At 39.6% G+C, this 13,691-nt stretch overlaps 1 protein-coding gene across 1 annotated transcript in view; it reads left to right on the top strand.

Moving 5' to 3' along the window:
• The first annotated feature begins 4,555 nt into the window (after positions 1-4,555).
• Positions 4,556-13,691, top strand: part of CPLX4 (complexin 4) — a 28,834-nt gene continuing 19,698 nt past the window's right edge. Inside the window, exons 1-2 of the mRNA XM_032776171.1 lie at positions 4,556-4,722; positions 7,842-7,929. Coding sequence (XP_032632062.1) covers positions 4,556-4,722; positions 7,842-7,929 — 255 coding nt within the window. The remainder of the gene's footprint in view (positions 4,723-7,841; positions 7,930-13,691) is intronic.

The following is a 13,691-nucleotide window of genomic DNA, read 5'->3' as shown; positions in this document are numbered from 1 at the left end:
TCACCACAGTTGCACAGTCAACCTGTGACTCATTGCCAGAGCGATATGTGAGGCCTAAAAATTAAACTGGTGTCAGAAAAGAATGTAGATAAGTTCATGGAAGTGTAGCGTGCATCAAGGGCTATTGACGATGAACGTCAGGGATCAATCCCATGTTCTGGATCCCTAAACTCTGACTGCCAGAGGCTTGGGACTTGACAGCACGGGATAGAAATCATAGATCACTAGGGTTGGAAGAGACGCTCCAGGAGGCATTGGTCCAAACCTCTGCTTCCAACACAGGACCAATCCCAAGACAAGATTTTTTGCCCCAGATCCCTAAATGCTTTCCTCCAAGGAATTAAACTCACAACCCCTGGGTTGCAGGCCAATGTGCAACCATGAGCTATACCTCCCCCCACCCTCAATCTTTTCCCTACTGGAAATTGAACCGAGGCCGTTCGGCAGTGAATTAGTGCCAAATCTAAACCACATAGCACCAGGGCTAGATCACTATTAATTACTCTGTTCTGATCATTTCTTCTGAAGTCTTGGCATTGGCCACTGTCAGAAAACGATTACTGGCTGCTGGACCAGTGGTGTCTACCCAGTATTAGTATTGCTTGTTCTGAACATAACTAGAAGACTTCCCTCCCTGAATGAGTAACGTCTCAAAGGTGCTTATTTGTACTCCTAGGTTAGGAGGTCTATGCTCCAATCAATCAACTGCTGGCCTGTTAGATAGGTGGGATGCAGGAATCTAATTCTAATCTGCCTCTGCCACCAACTCAGCTGAATAGCCTGGGGGTTAGCCAACCTTAAAACGATGTTGACGACATTGAGACTTTTGTATCCTGCCATCCCTTATCTTTTCCCGCACCTAAAAGTAGTGAGAATGGTAACTATGCAATTGTCTGAGACTGCTGACATGTGACCAACAGAGCTATGAGATGGCTACACATGCTCATGTAAGTGTTATATTTTGTTAGATGCTGTTCATTAGCTTCCTACTCAGATTTGGAACCTTACGTATATGAACCTGAAAGCTAGATGAACCCTCTAAGCTGAGTACCAGCTTAAGATTATAGGCTGCCACCACCCAGAATTTCGTCCTGTCACTTGGTCCCAAACTCCCTGGGGGACCCCAAGGACTCAGTTGCCCTGATCTCCTAAAAGGAGAAATAAACATTCTCCCCCACCTCTCTCCCCCAGAATTTCCTCCTGGGCCTAACTTGGGAGTTACTGATGCACCTCTTATACAATACAGATACACAGAAGCAGGTCACTCCTCTCTTCCACATCAAGAGACAAACCGAGACAAGGAAACAGAAATTCTATCTCTCTTCCCCCTTAGCTTCTTCCCGCCCTGGGACACTAGGAGAGTGAAACACAGAGAGCAGTTTTTCCCCTCCCCTCTGTCTTTCCTTTTTCCCACCAATTTCCTGGTGGGTCAACTAGAAAAAAAAATCAACAGGTCTTAAAAAGCAAAACTTTTAATAAAAAAAGAAAGAAAGAATAGAATAACAGTTCTCTGTAATCTAGATGGTAAGATACAGGGTTTTCAACTTATAAAAAATGAATAAACAATAGAAAAGGGATAAACAGCCTTATCCAAAAACAATACAATTTAAAGTACTTATAGCCAAATACACATGAAGACTCCACCAGCCAGAGAGGTTGTGTTATGTTCAACAGCAGCTCCTTTAGGTCTTTGAGGAGTGATACTACCGAACGCAGAAGGACAGTGACCAAAAAGAGATTTGAAACAAAAAAAATGGGAAGAAGTCTGTATCTTTAGGGTTTTAAATATAGATGTGGCAGCGAAGTCACTGGTGGGAAGGAAACATCCATCACATGGCTCATAGTCTCAAGTGGTCTTCGTACATAATTGGATTGCTATCACTGTGCACCAGAGCCCGCAAATGCTTCTTCCCTAAGAGGAAGATGGGCTGCAGAGTGTTGACAGCCTGCTTCTGAGAGGTCATCTCCTGTCTTGACTCTCATGATATGCTCTTATGTACATTAATAAACAGAGGACAGGTCTTACTTGATCTTAACAAAGAGAAAGGGAGTGCTTTCTAGGGCTGCTCTTCCAGAAGCAGCGTGGTGAGATTTTTCTTGTACCAATACATCTGAATTTGCTCTATCACAGTAAGCTACTCCAAGCAAAACTAGAGAACTCCAGGTTCTTAGCTTCAGAGTACATCAGCTAACTGCCTGAAGAATAAAATGCCCTATTCAGGTTAAGATGCACTAGTCATCATGGTATTTGAGTACCCAAATCCCTGCAGAGCTGCCAGACCAGAGAAAACTTGTGCAAGGGATTCAGAACACCAACTCTGTTGCAGCAATCTGGGCACTTTGCAGGGGTGGGACAAAGATCTTCTAGCCAGATGTTCTGCAAAGTGTACAGAACCATAGGCCTATGAACCCACTTATGCAGGACCTAGTAAAACTGATATTTCTGCTGTGTCCTGCTGAAACATGCCACCTGCTGTAGATTGGGGATGAAGACCATTCCTCAGCTCCATATGCATTTGTCTGGACTGTGCACTCTACCGGGATTTTACCCTTTAACAGCAGCCATGATCCATTTTGGAAGCAACTTCCCTTCTGTGATGGGCATTGTGATGCCTATCTATAGAATCTGTAAAGGTGCTATGTAAATGTAAGACATTAATTACTATTTTTGCTTATTGCTACTCTCTTCTGTGTAATGTGGGCTCATAATAATTTAGAGATTTGCAACTGTATCAGTGCAAGTTCTTAAGTCCTTTGTCAAAGCAAAAGTGATGTTTCCTATCCTGCATGTATCTGTACTCTGGCCAATGAACAGAGCAGGTTGGTTCTCCTCCCTCCCCCCACCCCCATTTGCAAACTGTGACTAAATAATGAGTTTTATTCATTATTTGGCAAACAGTTTGTGCATCAGTTTCACATCAGTTTCAGTCTGTGGCTTCCTCCTGAGCTGCAACTGGTCCAAATTTTCTATTCAAACTGTGATAGGTCACCTAATTTGCATGTTGTTGTTTCTTGGTCCCTGATTGGATGACTAAAACTTTTGGAAAGTACTTGGGACACAGTTTTGCAAGGGGCTGAATAAACCAGCCAAGCAGAAGGCAATTCTTACTCCCAAAGAATTCAGTTATGCAGGACCTTAAAGGGGAGCATAATGTTTACAAAATGATTTCAGGCTTTAAAAAGCAAGTTTCGTAAATCTTTTCAGTAGATCAAATGTATTTTGTTTGATTTTAAATTCTCCTAAGTAATATTTATCTGTTTTCAAAAGGAAAGTTAAAGTCTGATTAATCACAGATAATCCAGGATAACTAGACATCCTGCACTTTTTTTTTTTAGTAGCAGGGAGCGCTTTAATTAGAAAGGTACTAATGTAGATTAGGGCATTAACTGAACTGGACTCCTCCCATATTGCCAATGAAATGACGACTGCATTGGGAGAGCCATTTTGATAATCAGAGCTCAAAAATATTTCATTAAACAGTACCCAATAATCCTCGGTGTGATTGTTAAAATACACCCACAGTATGCAAGACATTTGAGAGACACACATAATTTCCTGTCCCCAAAGAATTTGCAATCTTAAGTGCCAGCTCCTGAAAACCCTTCTATGAGTATATCCAACTCACACAACTAATTCCACTGAAGTCAATGGGCTCATTCAGGTGAGTAAGAGTGTGCAAGACCAGTCCTAAAGCGACAATTTTCAGACAAAGGATAGCAATGCTGTAATCTAGCTGAACAAAATACATTTCATTTTACCTGGCTAAGAAACTTCAGCACTAAATATTCCATCCAGTGCCAATCAAAATGATAGTATATATAGAGAAAGTATAGTGCCATAAGCAAATCAGAATGGTGGAGAAAAATGGGAAGAAATCTTTTTTTTTTTTTTTTTAAGGGAAGAAATTATGATCACACTAAGGATTCGTTCATCTGTCACAGAAACCAACCATTTAAAAGGCTTGAAAAAGCAGATGAAGAAAACCCCTATTGTACTGTACTTTCTGTCCCATGGGATAAAAATATTAATGGATAAAAGGATTGATTTTTGTTTAATGACGAATCCTAGTTTTCAAATCTCATTGGACTGTGTACATCCAACAGGATTTGCTGCTCAGTAGCCTGAATTTTACAATTCTGCTGTGATCATGGAATCAACCAAGTCTTATTTTAATTCAGATACTGTGTGTTCTGATGAAGGCTCTTTGGTCTCAATATAATTGAGGGTTTCAAGACTAAAGAAATCAAAATGCTATTGTGAACTATGTGAATTTTTCTGTATTTACAATTAGCTTAAGGTATTAATATTAAAAGTAGGGAGCTGCATCTAATGACTTTTTGGAGTAATCTGAACCATCTGCCTCTCAATACTAAGGAGTTCACCACTTTAATCCAGATTATGGCTGACGAACTGTTTTTGGCATCCACTTCTCACTAGCATTGTGCCCTTGAAGAGCTGCTGAGGCTGTAGAAATTCCCTTGGTGATAAACGTATTGTTGTCTTTCGGGAGCCTTTTTTGGTTTGGTTTTGTGTTTGAATTTTCTTGGGAAGAAAATGGCTTTCTTAATGAAAAGCATGTTGAGCAACCAGGTAAAGAATTTAGGACTTGGTGGTGGAGGTGAGGAAAACAAAGAAGAAAGTGGTCCTTCCGACCCAGCTGCAGCAGCAGGAATGACTAGAGAGGAATATGAGGAATATCAAAAGCAAATTGTTGAGGAGAAGTGAGTACATATTCCCTTATTATCAATGTGTGACTAATTCATGATGACTTGGCTCATCTGAGAATAACCTCAGAAAAAGTCAGTACATTGTCTCCTTTCCCCACATTCCTATTTTTAAGCATAGGGAACGTTGCCTTGCTGAACAGCCTCTCCAAAACGAAAACTCATCTAGCTGCAAATTGTAAGATGTTTTGTATCATGGTTTCATCCTTCACCCTTATTTCCAATCCTCCCCAGCTCCCTACACACTCACCTACACATCTTGTGCTGGTGTTGCTTTCTGCTTCCATATGGGCAAGAGAATTTATTTCATGTTTGTTTATTTCTGTAGGTTTAATGGTGTAAATGCTGGTTGAATCTAAGAATGCAGTGGTTAATGCTGAAAATCACATGATCTACCATCTTAAAACCCTAATCTGATATGCTTAAAATATTTAATCTCCCCCATTTATCATTCCAAAAATTGAGGACAGGGTAAGAACAAAGAATGTAAAGCTGGTAATGTTTATTCGAAGGATGCTGATGATTGCAATCCGTAACCACATTCTGACAAGTAAAATGCAGAGGCACTGTTTACATAGCAGATATAAAGTAAAATAATGGGTTTCAAGCAGGTAGGAGTTTAAACCCTGCATAATTATAAAGAAAGACAATTGAATTCTAAATCTCCACTGCATCTAGTTCACTAATGATCAATTACATAATGGTTGTCTAAATCCTACATTTAAGATGATTATAGGTGAAAGGTTAATAACTTACAGAATTTAAGAGGTATCCAGGTCTGTATTTAGCAGCAGCAACTTCAGTCATAAAATTCTGAATAAATATAACCTGTTTGTAAACACACTTCACAATGCTACTTTCTTTTGTGGTACATTACAGAGGAGGAGATTACTTTTTCTTTTCAATCAGCCTGCAAAAAGATGCTGTGCCGGAATAGATAAGCAAAGCAAGAAATCTGGAGAGGAGAAAAGATTCGGAAGAGAAAAGCATGTTATTTCAATCATGTTTTGAAGTCTGCTGTATTTGTTAAATATGAATTTGTGCTATACGTCAATAACTGAACAATAGTCCTTCCAGCACAGGCAAGAATATAGGGGAACTGTAATGAAATGGTTGTGTTTTTGCACAGAAAACTGAATGATGGAACTGGGCACTGCACTGGTTCTGTAATTGAATGTCAGTTCATCCTGGAAACATGATCACAGATGCAACATCTGGTTTTAGTGACCGCCTCCTAATTTTACTCAGTTTTACAGCTGCATAGGTTGATGATCAAAGAGGTTAAGTGACTTGCCCAAGGTCACCCAGTGAGTCACAGGCTCAGACTGGATTAGAACCCCTGATGTGACCCCCATTGTCTCCATTATTTTTGTTTAGCCTCTAACCAACGCTGCTTAAGTTAAAAATGTAAAAATGCATCAGTCACCATTCATCAGGAAGGCATGTAAACGAGCAAATGAGAGACTTGTTAAAAGCGAAAGGGTCCTCTAATGAGTCACACAATCCATTCTCCTGCATCATAAGAAGGTTGATTTCACTATTCATGATAGATGGGCATCAATTCTAGCCTTGATTTTCTAGAACTTCATCTCTGAAGTCGCACTTTGACCCCATCTTCTTTATAAAGATTTGAAGATAGTAATTTCCCACTTATTTATTGCTATCTACAAGTATGTGATGGATGTAAAAATGCAGAAAGAGAATCTCTTATTATTGTACACAGACAGGCTACTAGAGTATTGGGATGACTTTAGGTGAGAAAATGTATGCTGAATATCAGAAAAAGTTCCTGAGTGAGATCTATTTGGCTATGGAATAGCTTTTCAAGTGGATGCTTAAAACTAGCGTATATGAAACTCTAGAATATGTTCCACAGAAAATAATGTTGCACCAGCAAGAGGGTGAACTACATGACCTAATAGATATGTCACAGTTGTTGTGAATCTACAACAGCCCATTAATCTCTAGTGGACAGGGATAGGAAACTGCATGGCAGGCAATTGCACATTATGTATGCAGGTTTTTAACTTTAAAGGAAGTTTTTCTGCTAAATCCATGTATATTGTTTTGAAGCTTATGGTTAAGATTCGATCAAACCACTTTTGCTATATGTACAAAAAACCAAACATTTCATGAAAAATATTCATGAAAATTAAGAAGTTTGGAGAATGTTGGGGGATGGAAGGGGATTTTCTCAACCAGCTGTAGTGCTATCAACTTTACAGCTGAAAATATAAACAATCTAACCAAAAGTTACAGTGAATTTTTTTGAAATCATAGTCAAATTTTACCTTGATTCAGTAAAATGGCCGTTCATAAATTTGGCAGTGACAAATATCTGTTTACCCCTTATTTGGCTTCAGTCTTGGAAGGTATTTGATAGAAATGACCAAATCCTGGAGTAGCATCCCTATAAAATATTGCTTGGAAGGAATAGTCATGTGAGGGGTAAACAGACCTATGACCGCTTTTTTTTTTTTTTCTGTTGCGCTCCCATTAAATTTGTGGTGATATAGCTGCCTCCCTTCAACAGGTATATTGTTACTGAACGGAGGATAAGTTTTTCCCTCTCAGATTATCAGGGAAAGATTTGAACATTCAGATTCTGTTGTACAGAGCTCTCCATTGATCTCAGGGATAAATCAATGCAAGATCCAGCCAAGTAGAGAGAACAAAACTGGAGGAGAGACCAAAACATCACTTATGTCATTAGACTTGTCCTTCATTTCTTATAGAGATTAATGACCTACTAGACTAGCACAGGCCTGGTAGTCAGGGACTCCTGACTTCTAGTGCAACCTCTAACCATGACTCCATTTGTAGCTTTGGACCAGTAACTTAACTTTTTGTGTCTCAAGTTTCCCTGTAAAATGGGCATAATACTAGCCTACCTCCCATAGGTGCCGTGAAGCTGATTAGCAAATGTCTGGAAAGAGCTCTACATATGTTCCTTGTTGTTTGTTTAGTTTGATACAGACTGTGCTGTGTTAAAGCATAAAATTGGATGAGAATGACTTCAGCCTGTAGTTTTCTGTAGCTGAGTAATTAGTTCCGTGACAATGACAAGCTGTCACATGATGGGTTTCTGGTTACACATCTATTATTTTGATTTTTAGGATGGAGAGAGATGCAGCCTTTACACAAAAAAAGGCAGAGAGAGCCTGTCTGAGGGTTCATCTGAGAGAAAAGTACAGGCTTCCTAAGGTAAGATGAAGTCACAATCATGACCTAGTTCACAGGCCAATTTTAAAACAGTTACAGTCAGACCTGCTGTCTGGCTGGGGAGGTTTCCATACCCATGTCATCTTCCAACAAATGTGCACATTGGGACTATTGAGTCTCTTGTCCAAAGAGATTCTTATGCTACACTACACTTCACATAACACAAAAATGGAGGAAGGCTAGCTCCAGGTTCTCAAAGGCAGCTAGTGATTTTCAGTGCCTCCATTTTAGGTGCCCAACCTGAGATGCTTTAAAGCAGGGGTTCTCAAATTGGGGGTCGGGACCCCTTAGGAGGTCACGAGGTTATTACATGGGGGGTCTTGAGCTGTCAGCCTCCACCCCAAACTCCGCTTTGTCTCCAGCATTTATAATGGTGTTAAATATATTAAAAAGTGTTTTTAATGTATAAGGGGAGGTCGTACTCAAAGGCTTGCTGTGTGAAAGGGGTCACCAGTACAAAAGTCTGAGAACCCCTGCTTTAAAGGGACTTGATTTTTAAAGGGTGCTCAGATAAATCTTCATCAAGTTTGGCACTCAAAATTGCTAGTCACCCTTGAAAACCCTGTCTCGTTAAGGTGTGAGGATTGAGCTTCAGAAATCTCTTTTATTCCTGGAAGAGATGGCTGAAAACGTTCCATCAGTATGGTTTTTCAAGAAAATTGGTGTTTGATAAAATGAAATTTTTGGCAAAATGTGTCTGCTTTAGAAAACTTTGATGTTTTTGTCAAATCTTTTGGTTTTTCCAAGGAAAAGTCAAAATCCATGGGGGAGGGAGGGGGCATTCACTCTAATTCCTGGCTCTTCCACAGCCTGCCTCTTGCTTTGGGACCCAGTATAGTATCACTTCATCTCTCTGTGCCCAAGTTTCTCCACTTTACCTCGCAGGATTATTGTGAGGCTTCATTGATTAATACTTGTATGAGCTACTTCAGATGGGCAGCTCTATAGGAGTGAAAATATTTTAATGATAAAATAGTGTTACTGAAATAATTTTTAAAAATAATATTGTGGTTTCTTACTCCCATTGTCCCACCTACAATAATGGGGGTGAACGGTCCTTTGCAATATTACTGGCTATCACCACAATTAAATATTTGGGGTAGAATTTTCAAACGCACCTAGGTGATTTAGAAGCCCAAGTTCCTCTTTTTTTTTTTTTTTAAAAAAATTATTTTTGTGACAAACACATTGTGGAGGCTAAATTCCACTGATTTTTTAATGAGCCTTCAGCTCATAAGTGTGTTGGTCATTTCTGAAAATGGGATATAAGTTCTTTTGAAAATGTTACCCTTTGTTCTTGGTATGTATGATTAAGCAGAAAAGGGGAGCATAAGTTTTGTGGGTGAGACTTGTGTGGCTTTAGATTCCTGTTACTCTCAGTGAGAGAATTTTGGAAGGTCTGTAAGCAGAGTTCTTTGGCAGCAAAAGAAAAGAGGAAGTTGGAGCTGAATTGGCATTTGCAGCCTTTTTTAAATTTAAAGCTTCATATAGAGGCTATATACCAAGCATTGCTGCTGGACTATTGTATTACAGAGTCTGCAGTTAAATTACATGATTTAGCTAAGAATTAATTATTAGGTTTTAACAGCTGTACTTGTACTGTAAATATGGGGGAATGAGTGTGTTTCTAGCTTTGTTCTGTACTGCACTGAACAGAGGGCCAGTGCTCAGCGAGAAACACACAACATTAAAAGCAGCAGAGAATCCTGTGGCACCTTATAGACTAACAGACGTTTTGGAGCATGAGCTTCCGTGGGTGAATACCCACTTTGTCTGATGCATGTGACGAAGTGGGTATTCACCCACGGAAGCTCATGCTCCAAAACGTATGTTAGTCTATAACGTGCCACAGGATTTTCTGCTGCTTTTACAGATCCAGACTAACACGGCTACCCCTCTGATACTTGACACAATAACATTGAAAACTAGGGCTTTCAGCATTTTAATGGCATTGCAAACTCCCCTTCAGTGTTTTAGGTTCAACCCCCCTGAACCTTTTGAAGGCTGAGTTTCATTTATTTTGCCGTTCTTATAAGGTCAGAAGTTTGTTGCAATGGGTAGTCCCTCCTTCTCCCATCCCTGTCCCTAATGCCACTAATCAAATATTAACTGAGAAACCAAAAGGCAACCCCAAAAGAAGTAAAAGCTGTCAAGCCACAAAGACATCTGGAACATTGCTAACAGCCTGGGCAAGCTGTGATGGCTTCAGGAGCATTTTAGATAGCATGGTTAACCCTTATGACAGTGGCATTTCCCAGACTGGTATCCAAATGAATATGTAGAAAGATGTATATATGTCTGACCATAGAGTTAAGTCAATGTGAAATCATAGTATCTGAAATAGTTGCTCAGAAAATTGACAGGGATTCATTGATACTCCAGCCTGTTCTTTCTGACTTTGTGCCTGGCCTCCTCCAGTGGCTACCAATCTGACCCAAGTATGTGATTCATCTCCACTAATCAGAACTTGCAACCACACCTTCTTTTTCTTTTCTAGTCAGTTCTGAGTTCATAGTTGTAGCATTTTGCTATGGTTTCAGCCTGTGGAAAGTAGCAAAATGTATTTATTTCCTTCTACGTTTCTGTGAGACAAGGCCTTAGAGATCACTGTGGAATATTGTGGACCATAAGTCACTGCCACCTGCTGAGGTGGAGAAGACTGGGGGGGTTTCCACAGTGCTTGGGGTAACTGCGCTAGTAATCAATTTTTTCTGATACTGAACTTATTTTTTTCGCTTATTAGTGGACTTGTCTGGTGGGTTAGGAGAGCTCTGCAGGAAGATCTAAAGATTGCTTTGGTTAACTTAATTTGCCAATTCTCTGCTTGAAATTTCAGCTTTTATTGCCTTTGCTCTAAAAGACTGATTTGTCCTCATCGGTAATATGTATTTTCCCCTTGATTCCCTAGTCAACCCTCTTTCTGAAGGCTACGAAGCCCTACAAATAATTCTGGGTCACTCAGCCTTCCTGGGGAGCTAATAGCTCTGTGAACAGCTACACTAGACTACGCATGGATGTAATGCTTAGTTTCTTCACCTCAAGCCCTTTTGTACTGGATATTTCTGTGTACTGTGAGAGCAACTGACTCCTTAAAGTTTAAAAAACAGCTTTACATCTTCATTTCCTCATGCAAAGGTCTGAGTTTACATTACAACACAGATCTGCTCTTCCAAGACTGCCTTGTAATAAAAGTATTTTTCTGACCACAGTTTAACCAGACCAGGAATCAACTCCATATCTTATACAGAATCAAACATCTGCTGCATCAAACAGTACTACAATGGTAAAATCTTTACACTTTTTGCCTAGTGCAAAAAGATGAATGGTTCTCTGGCATATTCCATATAAAGTGAATGCATGGACAGTGGGTGGTATAGCAATATGAATTACAATTGTCTTTGTAATTTTAATGTCAGACCCTTTGAAATGAATGTATTAATCCTCATGACACTTACCATAATTGAGTCACTGTTACCTCCTGCTCCCCACATCTGTTTGTTGTATCCATCTATTGTCTCTCATTTTATACTTGTTTCCCCACCTGGAGGGCCTTCCAGGATCAGATCCGTTAATTGTGCCTCATTAGATTTGTATATGCCTTTGTACTTAGCACATTTAGAATAGAATGAGATGAAGCAAGTTCTAAAATGCTGTTGATATAGGACTCAGTCCAGCAGTTTTTGATCATGTGTTTCCAGTGGGGCTATTTGTGTAATTTAAGGCTGCATGAACAGGCCCATAATAGAAAGGGCATTGGGGAGCCATGTAAATGGGGCTCCATGCAGGTGCATTGGGGTCTAGTAGTCCATATTAATTGTGAGCCTAACTGTGGGAAAGTGGATAGAAGGTTAAAAATGGTTAAATTGCCTGTAACAGGCAGAGTTGGTCATCTGTTGCTTTTTCCCATCAACATTTGTTGTTATAGATGATTGGACCATTTTATAAACTTCCATCCACATTCCCACAATTAGGCTCACAGTTCAGGCAGGTCTGTGAGATGCCAATAAGATCACTTAACAGCATTTTAAAGATTCCTAGAGAGATTCTCTTTCCATGTTGGATAAAATAGCCATTGTGTGCAAATATAACATACAAGGATTTTTGGTCCTCAACTATACCAAATTTCTGAGATTTTTAGACAGATTAATACTCTCAGATTTTAAGGTCAGAAGGGACCATCGTGATCATCTAGTCTGGCCTTCTGCACATTGCAGGCCACAGAATCTCATCCATCCACTCCTGTAATAGACCTCTAACCTCTAGCTGAGTTACTGAAGTCCTCAAATCATGATTTAAAGACTTCAAGTTACAGAGAATCCACCATTTATACTAGTTTAAACCTGCAGGAAACTTGTACCCCATGCTGCAGAGGAAGGCAAAAAACCCTCAGGGTCTCAGCCAATCTGACCCAGGGGAAAATTCCTTCCTGAACCCAAATATACCTTTCAGTTAGGGGCATATTCCTTTGTCAAGAGTTCCTCTGGATGGCATCAACTGGCACCTTCTTGGAACAGGGGGCATTGTCTTGAGTTCTCTGCTTCGTGTTCTCCTCTGGATCCCGTGTTTGATCCTGTGATCTGTACCCACATCCCTGTCTTTCATTCTCTGTCTCTTGTAATCAGCTGAGTTTCTGGCTCTGTGGCCCTTCTCTCACCTGAGAGGGTGGGCTTTCTTTTGTTTTGGTGGACTCTACCCTCGACCCAGGATTCCAACAGGCTGAATCAAGATACATTTTATCGAACATATGACTGTTGAGTCAAGGCCTTATAAGTAAAGTTCTAGTAACTAGTGCAGTGTATGTAAATGTCAGGTTATTGTAGCAATAAACGCATAGCATTTTCCTGAAGTTTTCTTTTACTGGGTAAAGGAATTTATCTGGGATGATGGCCCTATTAAATGTTGAGAAGTCTCCATGCAACTTTGTTCTCTATATTAACTAAGCAGCAATAACGAAATTAGCAATCAACAGGGAGTTCAACACATTCAAAATGCCCTCAACTAACAAATTATTAATCCACCAAGGTACTTCATTCATAATTGCTCAGGGTTACTATCACAGAGGTTATGTAACAGCAGGGAATAAAGAGTCAGCCATGGGCCCATCGGCAACCACCTTATTAAGGCCCAACTTAAAGAAAATTTAAGAAAAAAATCTTCCCATGAGCTGTCAGCTCTTGTAATTTTAACTTTGCCAAAGCACGGATTTGGGAATGGATTTTTCTGGGAAGAAAAAATAAGTCTATGGCATCTTCTTTCCTGTGCAAAAAGAATGTGCTAACTACTGAAATGGGTAAGGAAAATGCAGGATGTCAGCAATAAATCTAATGCAGTTGAGCCCCTCTTCTATTAAACCCTCTTATCCGAATGCGTCTGTTATCCTAATTTAGATTACATTCTTCTGTGAGCATCGCTTACCTGGAAAAACTCCCACTTTTATTGACACTTCCATTTACCAGAATAAATTCCATTACCTCCGTTTTAGTTGGATAAATGGGGTTTTTACTGTAATAGCATAACCATTGCTGAAGGATACCAATAGAGATGGTCAGAAAATAATATCACACTTAAAAAAAAAAAAAAAAGTTCTATTTTCCATGATTTCGAACAGATTAATTTTTTGGTTTTCATGGATTTTTCACAATATTTTTACTAACATTTTATAAAAATGTCTTATTTAAGAAAAACAGTGTATTCTTTGTGGTGAAAAAAAGTGGGGGAGTCTATTTTCTATAATGTCTTAAAAA

This window comes from Chelonoidis abingdonii, chromosome 6, assembly GCF_003597395.2.
Source record: "Chelonoidis abingdonii isolate Lonesome George chromosome 6, CheloAbing_2.0, whole genome shotgun sequence".
Taxonomy (NCBI): Eukaryota; Metazoa; Chordata; order Testudines; family Testudinidae; genus Chelonoidis; species Chelonoidis abingdonii.
Note: the sequence above shows the minus strand (reverse complement) of the source record. Positions and strands in the feature narration are given on the sequence as shown.